This window comes from Osmerus mordax, chromosome 6 (assembly GCF_038355195.1).
Source record: "Osmerus mordax isolate fOsmMor3 chromosome 6, fOsmMor3.pri, whole genome shotgun sequence".
In the NCBI taxonomy this organism is placed as follows: domain Eukaryota; kingdom Metazoa; phylum Chordata; class Actinopteri; order Osmeriformes; family Osmeridae; genus Osmerus; species Osmerus mordax.
In genome coordinates, this window is record NC_090055.1 from 11,131,208 (window position 1) to 11,150,232 (window position 19,025).

General features: G+C 42.6%; 1 protein-coding gene across 1 annotated transcript; it reads left to right on the plus strand.

Annotated features, from left to right (window-relative positions):
- Positions 1 to 186: 186 nt before the first annotated feature.
- On the plus strand, positions 187 to 18,785 carry deptor (DEP domain containing MTOR-interacting protein). The gene is made up of 10 exons (XM_067238640.1): positions 187 to 547; positions 830 to 925; positions 1,838 to 2,016; positions 2,156 to 2,279; positions 4,689 to 4,867; positions 7,462 to 7,644; positions 9,078 to 9,215; positions 12,298 to 12,368; positions 13,871 to 13,975; positions 16,181 to 18,785. The coding sequence occupies exons 1-10, from the start codon at positions 534 to 536 to the stop codon at positions 16,307 to 16,309; spliced, it is 1,218 nt and encodes a 405-aa protein (XP_067094741.1). The 5' UTR covers positions 187 to 533; the 3' UTR covers positions 16,310 to 18,785.
- The last annotated feature ends 240 nt before the right edge of the window (positions 18,786 to 19,025 follow it).

The following is a 19,025-nucleotide window of genomic DNA, read 5'->3' on the forward strand; positions in this document are numbered from 1 at the left end:
ATGATTTGGTAGAATGTGTCTCTTTACAATGTTTGACATTGGTGGCATCAGAACTCTGTTTACAAGCCGGCACCATCTGAGATTCATATCGAAATAATAATAGTTTGCATATGCCCCGCCTTATCGGTTGACTCCCCTTAATACTCCCCCAATCCACTGTCTTCTTTGCTTCACCGTGGTTAGAAACGTGCGTTCGACTGTTATTCAGGGAGGCGGGAGTAAACAAAATAGCCACGGATGCGAACGCCTAAGGAAACTGTCAAAAACAGATGTTATATAACAAAAAACTGTTTTCTTAAGTGTTATTGTATTATTAGTGGAAAAAAGTGCACGACTGAAGAAAATACGGGCAGAGACTTTTTCGGGGATATAACGGAATTAGAGCTGAACATTTCTTGTTGGTGTGAATTGGAGGCTATTTATTTTACCAGACACATCTGTTCCGGCATCAGTCCAGGTTTAGCCTTGTTGGGATGCCCTCCTGCAAGTCAACAACAACCAACATCGAGGAATATCCTTAAACAGTTTTTTCAATGGTACTTTCAAGGTACATTGTCCGTTTTTGTATTATTTCTAAAAAATAATGCTAATTTCGTTTGAAAATGCTAATATATGGTGTGCTATGCTAATTCATAACATGAGCGAATTTCAAGTTGGTCAGTGGAAATCACAGTTGACCATTAGTACTGACAAAAAATGAGTCATCTGGCACAATTGCGCTGCTCTTTTCAATTAAAGCCTGCAGGAAACCATTGCAGGGTCGTTTGTCTGCACTGTCTTTCATTTGACTGATGGGATTCAACAAAACTGGGTTCTCTTTCTCTGACAGTTGCAAAGAAATGGATGGGATTGGGAATACTATGCAAAAGAAGGCTGCGGAGCTCGAGCGCATGGCCGAGGTCCTCGTCACCGGAGAGCAGTTGAGGTAGGTGTGGCGCGTGCACCGCACTCCACCGCGTACCACTGCAGAGATTGGAACAAAGGAGGATGCTCCTTTCCAAATCGCTGCTTAAATACAATACATCGTATTTGCATTGTAGAGCATGAGGGTGGCCTTACCGCTCTATTTAATTTTGTCAGTGTGTATTTGCAGCTGAAAATATTTGTCCACAATTCAAGGTGGCATGCTTTGGCGTGATAGTGCGCCACAGCTATTTGTGGCAAAGTACATTCTGACAGCGTGGCCCACATAATAGCTCCTATAAAATGTTTAGTAAGATAGCCAGGGTATTGAGTAACAGAACCATTCGTGCTGGCATTGCAATGTTTGCTCGCATTGCCACTTTCCCTACAGTGTGGTGAGATAATTTGCTTCCTGGTCAAATCTGTCAAATAAATCATTGTACCACCAACTTAGCATTTTAATGGAGGACTAATTCACCAAGTGCACCCACCCTTACCAACTTCTTTTGCCACTCAACATTGACCTAAACTACACAGCCACTTTCTCCTTGCTAAATTGCAACCAAATTGTATGATTTTCTTCAAATTGAAAGAGTAAATGGAGCTCCTCTTTCAAATGCCGTTCAAATGACTTGCGATCCTGACACTGGTGTCAGATATACCAGACGTTTTGTAGAAGAGTTGATGGAGACAAACTTTCTATTCTAGATCATTCACCTCAGTTCAACTAGATGGATGACACATTACAGGACCAACAAAACATAAAAAACTCTCAAGGTCTCAAGTCTCAGTGTGTAGTCATCACACTGAGACTTGACTGCAGGTCAAGGTTCAGTTTGAAGCCATTTAAGTGGAATGTTTTGGCTGTACTCCATCTTTGAAAATGTTTGAATCATAATTTAAGCAACTAGTTCTAACCTTTCATTCCCCCTAGACTGCGTCTTCATGAAGGGAAGGTTATCAAAGACAGGAGGCACCACCTCAGGACCTACCCAAACTGCTTTGTGGGGAAGGAGCTCATTGATTGGCTGATAGAACACAAGGAGGCATCGGACAGGGATACAGCTATCAAGATTATGCAGAAGCTGTTGGACCAGAGTATCATCCACCATGGTATTCACCCCCCCCCCTTCTCTCTCTAACTGCATTTCTCTCTCTTGCACCCCACCCCCCCCCACCCCAACACGTCTTTGGTAACTTATGAGCTTTGACAAATGTAAACACATGGCCTCTTCCTCTTTCTGTGCTACAGTTTGTGACGAACACAGGGAGTTCAAAGACATGAAGCTGTTCTACCGATTCCGAAAAGACGACGGAACCTTCCCCCTTGATCATGAAGCAAAGGTGTTCATGAGAGGCCAGAGGATCTACGAAAAGTACGGTTCACCCTCTTTATAAACAAACTCTGTGACCAAAAAGGCGTATTTACAAGGCACACGAATGTTTTGTGGATATTGCTGTTTTCTCAGATCTCGTTGCATGCTCAGAATGATTGACAAGATACAACAATATATACAGTATGTTTTATAGTTATCTTGTCACTCATTCTGAAAAGTTACATGCAAGTCTTGTCAAAGCATTCTACTAGAGAAAAGTAACTAAGAATGAATGATGATATGTACTGTAAATTATCTGTAAATTGAAACTGTAAATGTATTCTAAATGATCAAATCTGCGATAACAGGAACATGTAGTATATCTCTACAGTATGCTGCTGTCATCTCAGATTATATTTAACTAAACAGTTTCTTTTTCTCTCAGAAACGTACGTGAGATTTCTTTCTTGCACTCTTATTACAAGAAAGGACAGCTTGAGGGTTCTGTTGCTCACCAGTGTTGGGCAACAGATGTAACATGTTTTTGGTCTCAGATCAAATGGCTTTCTATTTTTAGATGGTCAGGCTGTTTTTGTTATTGTGTCATGTTTTGTTGCGGCATAAGTTAATTGTTCCCATAGAAACCTTCCCCATGTTTTAGCTATATGCTGTGCCCGTGCTGACAGCTGAACCCATCTAGCACATTGTATCCCTTGCAAGTCCTTGAGGGGCCCCATTATTGTGCTATGAACAGACTTGTTGCATCTCACATCTGGTATATGGTGGTACATGTGTTGGTACACATGAGAGAATGATGATTGTAAAGATATTGTGGCTAGCTCAAACATGCCTAGCACCTCCTGTTTCTACAGGAGCCCTCCACATCCCCCTGCCTCTCTCTTTTTCTTTCTTTTGCAATGTGAGCAACTGGATGGCTGACGTGTCCTGTAACATATCCTTAGCAACAGAACTGGGGACATTTGAACCCGTTTCTAATCGGTTGACTTGAGGTGGGATGTCACATGGATATGAAAAAATCACAGCGCTAAACGGTTTCATACCGTCTCACTGCCATTGTAAATGAATGGGAATTCAATTCAGTTTGAATATGGGACTTGCAGATATCTACAGAGTTGGATGTAAGCTTCATAAATCTGACTGCTGCCCAAAGCTGGAAGAGAAGTGACATTGTTGCGTGTGCTGTATCCAAGCAACAAGGAAAAGTCTATGGGGTCAACGTGCTAGCACCCTCGCTTACAAACTATTGTCTTCCTGTCCAATGTGAAAAGGCCTGGAAGCCTTTTAAAGCGTTTGACAACCTATGTCTATTTACTCTGTGTACACAAGCTGTAGTTCTGTGTGATTGGTAAAAGCTTCTCCCGTGCCACACAAACAGCTAACTTAGACTTGCCAGACCTTCCCCCTCATGAGGAGGGTGGCCTCAGTTGAGTTGATGAAAGTGACAATTTATTGGACCTGTTCTAGATGATGACGTTTCCACGTGTTTCATTGCAAAGACTTCCAATGGACAATGTAGATGATAGCTGGGAATGGGCCTATTTTGTCCTGGATGAGACTGCAATACATTTTTGCTCAAGGCCTCTACACTATACTGTAGGTTGTGTCTGGGTTCTAATGCAGAGTATCTAGTTTTTGAAATATATTGTAATAAAACAGTAGAGAAAAGTTGGGAATGTCGGGACTCCTTTTAGTATGCTGATTTGTTAGTGTGTCTTGTCTCTTATTCTTACTTGTAAATGGGTTTTGATAAAATCTGGAATGAACAGGAAACGCAAACATCCAAAACGGGGATTCAGCTGGTGAAGTTATCTAGGTGACCAGGCTGTTAGACAGGCTTAGTAGGTCACTCCTGCCTTCCTGCCACTGAGATATCAAGGTCATTGGTTGTTGTCTGATAGCTGAGCTTGGTCACATATTGACAGCACCTTACAAAAAGACACAAGGGACATATCTCTCTGATATCAAATATTTACACAAAAGCAATGGCCCGGTTAATGAAAGATTTGGTGTGCCAACTGCAAGAGAAAGGACAGGGGGTGAGAGAACCATGGTCATGTTCTCCAGCTGTGACAGGTGCTAAAGCACTACAGATCCAATATGTTTGGCTTCTGTTCCATCCTAATGGAGAGAAAAACACATGTAGTGTTGTTTTTTGAACGAAAACTGTACTCTTTTCTGTACTCTGTCATCGTGTGTGTGTGTCTCTCTGTCTGTCTGTCCTTTGGGCACATATTTCCATGTGGATTGGCATCATGAACACAAAAATACTATAATAATGTGGAAAAAAGTTTCAATAATATCTAATCTTCCCTTGTACTGAACTTAGGCTATAGCATTTTATGTGAAGAAGGTTATATGCATATCCAATTGATGTTGCATCCATTACAATACAGTCAGTAGGCAGATTGCAGTTTGGCTTACACATACCTACCCTTTTTCTTTCAACAGGCTGATGAACACTGAGAGCAACCTTTTACAGACCAGAGAGGAAGAGGGCGGGACGTTTGAGCGAACACTGGTGGCCTCTGAGTTTGTGGATTGGCTGTTGCTGGAGGGTGAGATGGCCACCAGGGACGAGGCGGAGAAACTTGGGCGGAGACTTCTGGAACATGGCATCATTCAACATGGTAACACACCACAAGCATGACACACAATTAGTAGTTATTTTTCTAATAGTGGACATAGTGTTTTTGGAATGAAACACTCCTTTTTGTCTGATGCTGTGTGACACACACTTGAACTTGTGTGTCGATTTCAGTCCGGGGCCTCTGTAACCTAAACTGACCTAACCCATGGCAGGTCTGAGGTCAGCCATTTTCTTTTGGTTCTCCAAATAGCACACTGTTTTACTGACATGCTAATAAGTATAGCATGCTGAAAAACGTAATGAGGAACTACGATTATACCTCAGCTCATGACAACCAGTTACCACATATTGCCTTGTTTGAGTAAAATGTTATTAGTTTAGCCCTTTTTACAATTAACGTCACAGAAGGCTTCACATATGCCCAGAACACTGCACCTAAACCAACCTGTTTGAAACGCGTGTGCAGTCTCATGACCCTAGAAAACTTAATTTGAAAAACACGGGTCTTGTATCTGACCATGTCTGCAGGAAGGACAGCAGTGTCTATTATAATCTGTTTGCACACTCACCGGACCCTTCCATGATGGCAGCACTACTCTCTCTTTTGTCATATTCAGTCATTGAAGGTATTCTGGTAGTGGAGCTCTGGTTTCAGTGCTGAGAGGCAGAGGCAGATGATCCCTGCTCTCTGGCCTTAACCCAGGGTATCACCTCTGCTGACCAGAAGCGTGAGAAGATAGACTTACACGCATACGCATATGCATACGTTGTACACATTAGAACAAACAGGATGTACTAGCACACCGCGGCACATACTTACACAACTTGTGTTTGCACACTGAGAGTTACACACACAGAGACTTAGAACTATGTTAGACACTCTCCCTTGGCAGCTGTATCTGTGGCAGTTATTTTAGTAACAGTTAGGGAGGGACTTTATTTCTGTTCCAATCAAAAAACGGTGTCTTTCCTCCTCTCTTTCTCTCACTCTTTCTTTCTGCATGATCCCCCATCATCCTCCCTGTGAGGGAGCCCAGCCTGGCCATCTGCTGCCACAGGGATTAGTTCCTCTCCCATATTGTCTTCTCTCCTACCCTCCTCTCCTTTTCTCTCTTCATACGTTACATAATCTGCAAATAATCATCTTAATATATAATAATTCCCTTGAGACCTTTTTGGTACTTGTCTGACAAGAAAGTCTTCAGAGACACATTGGAAACTCCCGTTGTCCCCTCCACCGCGATTGAAATATGTTTGTTTAAGATCTCTGTAAATGGAAATTAACTGGTGGAGACTCTTCAACACTATGTGGACTTCCTGGGAGATACTGCCTTACTCTGAGGTCAGCTGGTAACAGCTTGGTAGGAGAGGTCATGTTGTGTAATTTTAAGACATCAAGGAAGGAAAAAACCTTAATACACTCCCTCTCATCTTATCTGTGAAATTCACTCATGATTGATACTGTCACTAGACACTCCAGGCCTCCAGATAAGGTATGTATGTGTGTGTGTGTGTGTGTGTGTGAGAGAGAGGCACAGAAAGGGAGCGATGAGGGCACAGGAGGTGAGGGATAGAGAGTAGGGAGTGACAGAGGAAGAGGGATAGAGTTAGAGAAAGGGAAAGAGGAAGAAACTGGAGTGGGAGATCTTATCACAGCTGGGGAGAGTAAGAGGGGCCTGTCACTCGACCCACGTCTGCATTCCGGCATTCCTCCACACACACACACACACACAGCACTTTCTGTGGTTGAAGTGTAGAACAATACCAGCCAAGCCTGGATTCATCCACATTGTGCTTGTTTGGTTTAGTTGACCTGCAGTATGGCTGCATTCCTTTATATACAGTCTCTGCACCCAGCGACTGTTTGTGTAGATGGACAGTTAACAAGCCTTATACTGTATTATATTATAAAGGTCGAACGATATGCGTTTTTTATTCTAACAAGTATTTGGCTAAGCCCTGTAACATGTATGGTATTATAATGTTAAAGCTTAGTTGTTCACCCTATGTAGGCCGACCGGAGAATAGTGGTTTGTCACATGCAAGAGACTCCAGTTTATCAGTGAGCTAACCAGAAAGTCAGCCAGCCAGTCTGTCACTATATTAGCCAGCAACCTATTCAGTCAATAAGTATGCCAGCCAGCCATTTAGACAGTTAGTCAACCAGTGTCTTTGAAGGTACAACGTTCTTACAGACTTTCAAAGTTAGTCTCCAAGTTGAGAGTAGCTTTGGCCCAAAATCTTGTCGCTGTCCTCTCGTTTGGAGTGTGTTGGGCAGTGACATATTAAGAGGATTAATGGATTCCTGGCACCAAGTTGTTTAATCTCTTTGATTGGAATGATTTAAGCTGTCATGAGTTTGATCGCATTCTATTTCACCCTCTTAATTACATATCTGTTTAAGTGTTTTTAAGTTCTGTGTACAGCCTTTCACTTGTACTTGTTCCATAATATATCTTATATGGGAACCAGTTTGTTTAGGTTGTTTGTAAGTCATGACAACTCTGACTCATGACAACAAGGAAAACAAGAAATATATACGAATATTTTACCTATACCTTTACCTTCAAGTTGGAGAGAGAAATGCATTTAATCATAAACAAATTGAACAGAGCTACTCTCTCTCCCTCTTAGTGACCAACAAGCACCACTTTGTGGACGGAGGCCTGCTCTACCAGTTCAGGATGAACTTCCGGCGGCGGCGGCGTCTGATGGAGCTGCTAAGCGAGCGCTGTCGCACCATCCCAGAGAGCCACGACAGCCCCTTCTGTCTCCGCAAGCAGAACCCTGAGGGAGGCAACACCAGCTTCCTGTCTGGTGAGAATAAACACTCTGGTTTTTTAGTTGCTTCATTCAAGTCGATGAATAGATTATATTCATTTCATAGGGAAATTCTTGCCGCTTTGCTGAAGAGATTCGCAATGTGCGCTAACGCGCTAGGGTACCGATAGTATCGTCCTCTCCATGCTGTCAAGCTGCTTGTGATAGTGACAAAAGCATTCTCTTGAGAGCATGCCTGCTATGTGTGACACCTACAGGTAACTTGTGTAGATGATCCAGACAACCAAACACCAGCACCAGAACTTTCCTCCTGGACCTCAGGTCACAGGTGTGTGGAGCTGATGACGGCTGGATGGGCTGCACCGCACTGCCAACACACTCACCCGCTTGACCTTTGTTCTAGAAACAATTTGAGGCATATTTACCACAAAGAAGCCATAAGGAGCATTGTTATCACACATAAAGATGGATAAGGGCACACACTTTACAAGATGTAAACTCTCTGACACACACACACACACACACACACACACGGGAAAACTCTCTGACATACTCATTTACCCACACTTAAACACAGGTGCACCAAGATAGCATGAGTAATATGTGAACCATGTGTGAAAGCCTGCACACATGGTTCCTTTGCTGCCTTTGTTGCTAGGCGGATCTCGCCGACACATTATCTGTTGGGCCCCCAGTGAGACTTGGCAGTACAGAGGCCACAGGTATTGCTTGGCAAAAGAGCGAGTGCTCTCGTTTCACACTGATTAGGGAGATAATTGCTGGTCATGAAATGCATTGGGCCTGTCTTAACCATGTTACCTCACTCTGCTGTAACATTCCTTCAGGCTACTGCCTTCCCACACAGTCTGTTTTTGGTGTTTCAATTATTCCTGTGTGGAAACTCTTTAATTGATGCAATGATTTTTGCTGAAAACATTTCTAATCAAATAAGTCGGCCTGGAAGCAGACTTTTTTTTACAAAAGGTGCTCTAAATTAAGCTCACATTTGCTTTATGTCACTGGGTATCATTCCTACAAGTGACAATTTGTGGCGGATTGAGTACAGCTCAGGTATTTGACCCAAATCTGGTCCATGCCCATATCTGGTGATAACCAGGCAACAGCACAGGGCTTGTCCTTCGGCCTTGTCTTTGGTCCTATGTTTGCTTTTACAGGAAGACAAACATTTACACTAGCTCTTTTTTCCTTCACCACCATCACTTTGACCTTCTCCGGGGAGAAGGAAGTCAGTTCTGTGCCAAGTGAGGGAATCTCTGCCACTTGTTCTGGGTACACGTGTGAATGCATTGCAGGGCATTGAACCCTTTTCAAGGACGGTGCTGACACAGCATGATGTTGAATGTCCTTGCATTTTGATAGACTTAAAAAGATAGTCCTTTTGATAAACCAGTACTGATCAATCTGTCGGTCTGTCTCACCCCCTCTCCTCCCTTCTCTTCCCCCCCTAGTGAGTCCCACCAAAGAGATCAAGATGGTGGTCGGGGTGCGTCGCAGCAGCATGAGTAGCAGCAGTGGAGGCAGTGGCTACTTCAGTAGCAGCCCCACCCTCAGTAGCAGCCCGCCCGTGCTCTGCAACCCCAAGTCAGGTAAACCCCCACTCTCCCCCAATTACTCACTCACTCACTCACACATTTACATTTAGTCATTTAGCAGACGCTCTTATCCAGAGCGACTTACAGTAAGTACAGGGACATTCCCCCCGAGGCAAGTAGGGTGAAGTGCCTTGCCCAAGGACACAATGTCATTTTGCACGGCCGGGAATTGAACTGGCAACCTTCAGATTACTAGCCCGAATCCCTAACCGCTCAGCCACCTAACTCCCCTCACACGTCACAGGAATAAAGTACCTGCTTCCACAGAGAGCCCCGGGTACTGTAGCCTCCGTAACTAATCACGATCCTCTGTGCTTCAGTTTTCTCTCACTTGCCTCCTTGCCAACCCCACCCCCGACACACCCTAGTTGGTCTAAGATTGAGGGCAGGGGATGAGCTGAGGCAACACGCTGAGGGGGGTTAGATGGCTGAGCGGTTAGGAAATCGGGCTATTAATCAGAAGGTTGCCGGTTTGATTCTTGGGTGCGCGAAATGACGTTGTGTCCTTGGGCAAGGGACTTCGCCCTACTTGCCTCGGGGGAATGTCCCTGTACTTACTGTAAGTTGCTCTGGATAAGAACGTCTGCTAAATAACTAAATGTAATGTAAATGTAACACGGTTAGCTTCCAGGATGGGTGGGGGTGGGGGTGAGAGTGACCTTGGTTGTTTTTTCCTTTGGACCAGAAACAAGCAGGTCTCTTGTCCTTGGCTCCTGAGTGGCTAGGCCTATTAGGTGTGGGGTAGTTGTAGTGAGCGGATTGGATGGGACTGGAGAGTGAGGCTGGAGAGGGGCAGAGGTCTGTGTCAATCTGTCAGCCTCTGTCCCCCTCTCTTTTCAGGTGTAGCCAGGGCTTGTTGCTGTTTTCTGGAGGGACTATGTTTCCATTCAACCCTGCGTTGACTTGACAGATGGATTAAAGGAAATGTGTATAGATCGATTCCAAAGCCCCACTTGGTTAAGTCCTGCGGTGGATCCCTAGGGTGTTTTCGTCATAGATATATATAAAGGCAAGATGTCTCGTCCGCGTTGCCGGCCAACGGAGTCGAACGTCCGCACATGGCGGCCATCTTGCAACAGTCAGCTCACTCACCCATAACATTGTGTTGGTGGTACATGTACTTTTTAAATAACCATAACTTGCTCAATTTTCAACCGATTTTTAAACGGTTTGGTTTGTTATAAACATCAGAGATGTAGTTATGCCACTGCATACTTGAATAGTATGAATAATTATGTTATGTTCTAAAAATCGGACAAGAAAAAATTGAACAAGTTATGGTTATTTAAAAAGTGGACGTTCTAGACTCCGCCGTAAGACATCTAGCCTTTATATATATCTATGGTTTTTGTTATCAGTTGCTGAGATAAGAACAACTTTGTAAAGAATGACTGAAAGCATTCCACAGTGTTTTGCAATGTTTTCAAACCAAACATTGTTGTAGACAGCGTTTTCCAATTAACTCCCAACAGCTCACATATTTGTCAGTGCCACATCATTCACCCCATTCTTTACTTCATATAGGCTTCTAGTTGCCCCTTCCTTCCCTAGGACCAACATTCTCCCAGGTCACCCGGTTCTACTACTTTAAACAACACTGCATTCAATCTTTTTTGTACTCAGTGCCTTAACTGAACTCTCACCCTCTGAAGTAAGGACTTGTGTGCAGACAGAACTTTATTACCCAGTAACGGTTGCTGTTGCAACTGTTTCAGTATGTGTGTTTGTGTGGGTGTGTAGGGGAGCATTCGCCTTCTGAGTGGGAGTAGCTGGCAGGAACACACAAGCCCTAAGGGATCGACAGGGAACAAAGCCAGCAGTGCAGACTGCTCTCCTCGCCCACAGGGAACAAACAGAGGAACTATACTGTGTCTCTCTCACATTCTCACACACACACACACACACACACGCACATTCACACAGGTCCCCAAGTGTGATGTGTCACTGGCTTCGGTACCATAGCAATAGCAAGAAGGTCCCTGCTATTGATAATAAATCAGGAAGTTGTGCTGGAAGAGATTGCCTCTAACACAACAGCACTTTGTCTCTGTCTTGGAGGGAAGGGAACCTTTCTTCACAGACAACAGCAACCCGCCACCCCCCCCCCCCCCCCCCCACCCCGATCATAACACAGACGAGTTGTAGCATCAGATACAGAGTCCTAGTATGCAATCTAGACATGTCGTGTCAGGCGGTGTCACCCAGACTTTATCCCTGCAGCTTGTCTCAGAGAGAGGGAATGAGAGGGAGGCAGCAAGAAAGAGAGACGGAGAGAGAGAGAGGGACAAAGAGAGAGAGAAGCAAGGGGCCTAGCCAATCAGTTGGCTTTCTGTCGATGAAAAGAGCTTTAAATAGAGAGCGGTTCTGGGGAGGCCTCTTGTGATCCGGTAGAGAGCGCACAGGAAAGCTTTGTGTGTCAGTTTGTTTCAACATAAGGAGTCGTTCGTGTTTGTTTTTCTTTGAAAGAAAAGAGGGCCATGGAGCCTCTCCCAAGAACATGGGGTACAAAACTGTACTTGAGAAACATTTGCTGTCAAAACATGATCTATGTCTGTTGCTTCATCTGGCTGAAAAACACCTTGTTTTTCAGGCTGCTACTGGCTCAAAGAATATTCTTGTTATTGACTCAAAGAACATTATCAGTTTGCTGCCACGGTTTCCAACCTCATTCTACAGCAGTGTTGTTGGAATGGAAGGCCGAAGCCAGATGATATGTCTCATTCATTTGGTGTCTGGGCCATGTTGGTGATATCTTGTATTTGTATAATGACTTGTCAATGTCAGTCACTGTGCATACATAGAGATAAGGTTGGATCAGGAAACAGACTGACATCTCTCTCTCTGTCACTCTCTCTCTCTCTCTCTCTCTCACTTACTTACTCATTACTCCCACTCTCTCTTTCTCTCTCTCTTAAAAATGTGTGATATTAGTGAGGTTTGCCAGTCGTACACAGTTATTTAGTCACGTGACAAGCTACACACTATTGAATGTTCATTCATTGAGTTACAGTGTAAATGTTCTGATTATTGGTAGATAGACTGTGTGGCTTACTGTGTGTGTGTGTGTGTGTCACAGTGCTGAAGAGACAAGTGAGTCCCGAGGAACTGCAAACCCCAGGAGGTCCCTACATAAAGAAGACCTTCACTGTAAGTTGTTCCTCCTGCACACACACACTCACATTTTTGTAGGCGTACATACACACTGAGCAATCTCTCTGTTCCAGCAAACTGCCATTTAAGATACATGGACGCATGCACAGACGCACGAGCTGAGACACTAGACACTAGGTCATATATTGTAGTCTACTTGTATCATTTCATCCAAAAAAGAACGTTTGAGACAGACAGATACAGTTATCAAATACATGCCGACACAGACCACTCCCATATGGAAGCAAATCGTTACCAAAATTCAAATGCAAATGCATTTCCAGAAATGCATTTGCTTTTTAAGAATGTGGTTGCATTATTTGACTCATAAATGAAATTAGTATTCAATCATCCTATTTGCATTTTAATTTTCTTCTTCAAGAGTGGGTTAGGGTTAGGGTTAGGGTTAGGGTTAGGGTTATCTTTCACTTAATTAAAATGAAAAAGAAATAGACATTTGAGATTTAATTTTCAAAACATGCCCCAGCAAATAGATACCAAAATTCAATTTGAAATTTAAAATTTGAAAATTAAAATGGATTTGGCTGTAAAATCGTGACCACAATTCAAATTCAAATGCATTTGCAGAAATGCAAAATGAACGAAAAGTCATCAGGTCAGCAGGGAGCTGAAGAAGAGCGGCTACTGACGTGACTCTGCTGCGCCGCTCAGAATGCTTTTTCGTTCATTTTGCATTTCTGCAAATGCATTTGAATTTGAATTGTGGTCACGATTTTACAGCCACGTTCTTAAAATGAAAATGCATTTCTGGAAATGCATTTGAATTTGAATTGTGGTCACGATTTTGCAGCCACGTTCTTAAAGTTAAAATGCATTTCTGGAAATGCATTTGAATTTGAATTTTGGTCACGATTTTGCAGCCACGTTCTTGAAAATGAAAATGCATTTCTGGAAATGCATTTGAATTTGAATTGTGGTCACGATTTTGCAGCCACGTTCTTAAAATGAAAATGCATTTCTGGAAATTTTCAAATTTTACATTTCAAATTGAATTTTGGTATCTATTTGCTGGGGCATGTTTTGAAAATTAAATCTCAAATGTCTATTTCTTTTTCATTCTAATTAAGTGAAAGATTGAGCACTCTTGAAGAAGAAAATAAAAATGCAAATAGGATGATTGATTACTAATTTCATTTATGAGTCAAATAATGCAGCCACATTCTTAAAATCCAAATGCATTTCTGGAAATGCATTTGCATTTGAATTTTGGTAACGATTTGCTTCCATACTCCCACGATTTGATAAGGACGCTCTCTGCATCTTACGCATGCAACTAGCACTGCCACATGAAAACAAATCCACAACCTCTGCAAGCCTAACGAATTGTTAGCAGAGTTGTTCACATTTTGTAGAGAATGGAAATGTTTGACACGGACTATACAAAAAATGCTTTTTGTTTTGCGATGCTAAGGTGCCTATGTTAACGTATTGGAAGTGCTAACAGTTAACGTGGGTGTATTTGTTTTATCTTTTCTGAGATTGTGGGCGACGCCGTCGGCTGGGGCTTTGTGGTGCGGGGAAGTAAGCCTTGCCACATCCAGGCTGTAGACCCCAGTGGACCTGCAGCTGCCGCTGGCATGAAGGTATGCAGCACCTTACTGGACAGTCCTGTGGAAGATCCCACAGTTCATTTGCCTTCAATCCATTTCCATTGAATGGAAGATACAAATTCGATAGCTTCATTGAAAGCTACATTTTTCACGGGGGGGGGGGGGGGGGGGGGATTTGGTCGCAATAGGCGGTAGGTATATGCCCAAGATACCCAATTTTGCATTCTATTCACAGTCTAGTCTAGTTGCTTTAACACAACAGGTGGGGTGTAGTGTAACTGTCACTGATTCGTTGAAAGCCACCTCCAATGGTGATGGGCAAATGAGCAAATTCCATTCCATTGCTTCTCAGTACATTATATACGTGTGAAATGAGTTGCTGAAAGCATGTACAAAGCATGAAAACTTTATCGCACTGAAATGTGGAGTTAGACCATTGAACAGTTTTTCACCCTTAATTTAACATACTTGTCTGTTTTTTTTCCATTTCAATTTGGATGGGTAGTTAACAACACCATCTTCTGTGGTGTGATGAACTTAAAACTCATTTTCAGTTCTGCTTTACAGCCACTTTAATGAATTTTTTTCCCCCTTCAAAACTCGTGTTAACAGAAAAACGTTCTGTTAACGTGGCTTAACCAATGTAACTATTCTATTGGACTTCATGCACTTTTATGAGGAATAGGTAACATGTGAGGTTGATTAAAATAAAGCTCTCATGATTTACAGTAAAAGTAGAATACGTCTTGACCCAGCCATAGGACTAGGTTTCCAGGTTATAGGGACCGTTGCAGATGGGGAAAGATTCAGTTCAGAGTTGACTGCATACTCTATATCAAGGCCTGACTTGTGATTAAACATTTAAAGTGACACGGTTTTACCATGGGTGAACTACTTAAGATGCTGAGTCTGACACTGTGGTGGGTTACAGCATTGACCGTCTTCATCTATGCATAAGTGCCTACCTATGTGTAAGTATAGCCATCAAAATGACAAATTGCCTTCGGTGAAAGGAACTAATAAAGTTTTATTGTATTGTATTGGCGCCTCATGTAGCTTAGCTCTGAGACACTACTGATCCTTCTAGCCACCACTACCGAGACACTACTGATGCTGCTAGAGACAAGCATACATTTAGAGCTGAGCAGATATCCTACAGGCTCTTAGCCTCAACTAACGGAGCAGTTACGCAACTGAATCGACTAATGTGCCGCTCCCATACTGTATTTACATCCATTTTAATGCTCCTTATGTAAGCGTAGAGTGCAGGTTAGTCAGACTGAGCCTCTGGCTTTCCAGTCTGTGGTAAAGCAGGGGCTTTGCTACTAAAAGGTACAGGCGCTCAATCAGTCACACATCCTGGTTTCGCTGCTGTAAATGAACTGGGATGTAGTTGCTCTGCGCCATAATTTAAGCTGGCCTCATTGGCTATAATGTAGAGGATGATTTAGGTATATGGACACAGAATGGGATGGTTATGAGTTTGGACCATTAGGTATGGGGATAACCTCTGTTTGATGCCTGTGTTTGAAGGTGGCCAAAGAGATTTCATGAAGCGAGTGAATTCTCCTGGCTAAAACTAGCTCACACTTTCCCCTGTGCTGATGATATGACTTAATGAAATTATGTTAGCAGTCATTTTATGCCAAGGCCCAGCAAACTTTGCAAACACAAAATGTATGTTGCTCCCAATACTTTTGGCCACGGCTGTAGTAGTGACACCAATGAGTGAATCCATTTTGGTTTCTTGGAAATCTCAAAATGTGCATGCAATGTTTGAGAAGGGCTCAGTGTTCTTGTTAGCTGGAGCTAAGCCAGGAGCGATAGTGACTGACCGAGAGAGTGGAGGCCAAAGTTTAGATCATAGTGCATACACTACACCACAATACTCAAAATTGTTTTGCAACCACAGCAATAAAACAGGAAAAGCATGTTATGTTTTTGCCAATGCTGCAGAAATGACGTGAGTCACCTCAAATAAGGCAGGCAGGCGTGGTCGGGTTGCCAATCTTTAGGGCTTGGCTGAGGCCCTTCAAAAATACATTCCTGACCTTTCTATGACGTGGTTGGTGAGATCAATTCACAAGCAGTTGGCTTACACCAATCCCCACAAGTATTTAAACATTCATTCTAGGTCAAGCAATAGCATGCTTTCTATGCAAATATGCTCATGTACATAACTCCCCTGTTTTGTCCAGCTCTCTTCTAATGTAAGTATTGGTTCCCTCTTTTCTCCAGGTCTGTCAGTTTGTGGTTTCTGTCAATGGTCTGAACGTGCTGTCTCTGGACTACCGCACGGTGAGCAACCTGATCCTGACCGGCCCCAGGACCGTGGTCATGGAGGTCATGGAGGAAGGCGACTTCTGAGGCCGGATAAAGAGCGCTGTACAGACAACAACTGCCTCGCCTCTCTCTCAGAGCTGACACACACAGTCAGCCTCTGCCGGCGTTCCATCTTAGTAACTTAGGTACACTGCCACCCGCTGGGCGGTGGGGGGACGGACCCCGGGGAGGAGCCAGATCCCTGCAGAGTTTCACTTCTCTGCTCGGGAGTTGGACAAGACCTCATAGAAACTCAACAGGCCCCATAGAGATTAGTTTTAACAAGGAGAACGTTCCCGCCATCAACCGCAACATCTGACCGTGGCAGTCCAGGCCACCTCCATGGCAACCAGCTGTGTGTTTCCATACATACTCACTAGCACACACCTTTGCTGTGTATCAAGCTCTTCGACTGGGTAGCTGGGGTTGTGTCTCCTAGGATGGTGGATACAGGAGGGTAGGAGTGCTCTAGACATGTATACAGACATGTAGCAACTAGCGACTGCTCTGGCCCCCTGCTATTGGTTTTCTGAAAGAACTTTGTGTATTGTACTGTGTCAATGTTGTCCTTAAATACACTAGTGTTCACCGGTTGCACCAGTCTTCAGGGGGAGAGTCGTGATGATCATTTTGCAGCTAGCCTCAGGTTAACCCAATATATAAATATATATTTTATTATTATTTTTAGTTTTAGTTTCCTGTTAGTTACAGTACAGCCTTTGAATCCTCTGTCTTCATTGTGAAACAGAGTTTATTGGACTGTTCTTTCCTGGGCCAGAACTTCATAGTTAAGTAGAAGTATCATAAATGTTTTATTTTATAAAGTCATGGTTTCCTTTAGCAACAATATATGAAAGTACAATACATCCTGATTTATCCAACGTATTTTATAAATGGCTATATAATATTAGTATTTTATGAAAATGAATACTGAACCTACATTTTAATAAAGATCTTTGGATTTTAGTGTGATTTAGCACTTAAATGATACTGCTCAGATCTGTAGTGTTGTTTTTAGATGAAAATGTTAAAACATAGTCAAGTATTGATATGACAGTACTGTATCATTCTGTGAGCAGTCCAATACATGAGATTTTAGCATTGACCATCCAGTCAGGATTACAGTAGCAGAGTACATTTCGTGGAACTGTAATCACATTCAGAAAATTACCTTGTGCGGTATTTCACTATATAATATAAAGTTAAATCTCTAACAACTGTAGATCAGTTAAAAAGTGTTTTAAGTGTCAATTTATTTCTATTAGAATATAACCTGGATAAAGTAACTGAGAAGAAGAACATCATAGATAGCGAAACAATGAACTAAGATTAAACTACATACTACTAGATGTTCAAGTGTATGTTAATGATTCATGGTGTTTGACTACCACAAGATGCAAGCTTGCCTCGTTCCACCTGATGTGCTTAAATGTTTAATCAGTTAAATGCATGAGTTAATATATGTTTGTATAGTGTTAGCATCCAATCTAGAATATTTACTCTATCCAGGAACTCTAGGAACAGACATTGGTGAAAGTTGCATGATGTCCTTGTGGCCCGCACATGTTTATTGTCCTATAACTAATGTTCATGTACTGTATGTCTTGTAAAGGATTTGCAGAATGTGACCATTAATAATCAAGGTTGGGTTCCCAGACCCAGTTAAAGCCTAGTCTTGGATTAGATATCCGTACAATGATGTTACGTCAATTTTAGTCTTAACTAGTTTGGGGGTCACAAGTTCCTGAACTGTTTTTCCGTTTTAAGGAAGAATATTCAGAACTGAATGCTATCCCAGAGTCCCAAACCAACCTCTAGCCCACTACCCACACATCATTTGTACTGGTGTAAAGATGATGGTTTAGCAGAGGGCAAGATTAAGCTACTACACTGCTTAGATTTCTCTAAATGATTTTAAATCTACACAAGAGTCTAAGCTAAGACTGTTTTGTTCTCCATCTGAAGACAGATCGGGACTCAGGGTCACTCACAAGTCACTAATGGTTCATAGTTCTCTGTGCCATGTGCAACTCTACAATATAAACTTGAAACATTTGCCTTAAGAACTTTGATTTGGCTGCTACCTTGGTGGTCATTTGATTCTCTTGGATCCATCCATGCAGTCTGTCTCTTTTTCCTGTTCTATAATCTCACTAACTCGGTGCTCACCTACTGAGGTCTTTCCTGACAATCAGTGATTCTCTTTACACACACAAGAGCACAATGGCAGGACAGCAACTGCAGTTGTCTATTGCTCACTGCTTCATTTTCACATTGGAGATATTGATGGCTTTTATTGATTTTTCTACCAATCATTTAAATCACTGGTTTAAAGAGATTGATCTAGCGCCTCCGCACACCCCTATATATACTATAGCACTTAATGAAACAATGACGTTAGAGAGTGAATGTCTAGGCAGAAAGACTAAGCTCAAGGTACCACTTCTGTATTTTGCAATGCAGCTAAAAAGAAGATTATTGTCAAATGTAAGTTCATACATGTTCAATAAAGATACTTTGATTAAACTCCTCTATTTTCTTCTTTTGTCGATTTTATAAGGATGTTCACACAGTGGTGTGACTCAAATATCACAGTATGATTTTGTAATAACGTTTATATGTAAGAATTATGTAATGACAGCTACTGTAGCGGCAACCCACCGTCAAATGATGGGGGCTTACTGCCACCGTGTGGAGAGAAAAAGATGTCATGTTCTTGTTTCAGCTTTTTCGTTTTTCAACAGCAGAGAGCAGCATAGAT

What these genes read in the sequence shown, in the direction of transcription:
- deptor (XM_067238640.1), top strand. An exon ending in CCAGAGTATCATCCACCATG is followed by an intron (nt 2,017 to 2,155) that starts GTATTCACCCCC and finishes TCTGTGCTACAG; the next exon opens with TTTGTGACGAACACAGGGAG. An exon ending in CAACACCAGCTTCCTGTCTG is followed by an intron (nt 7,645 to 9,077) that starts GTGAGAATAAAC and finishes TTCCCCCCCTAG; the next exon opens with TGAGTCCCACCAAAGAGATC.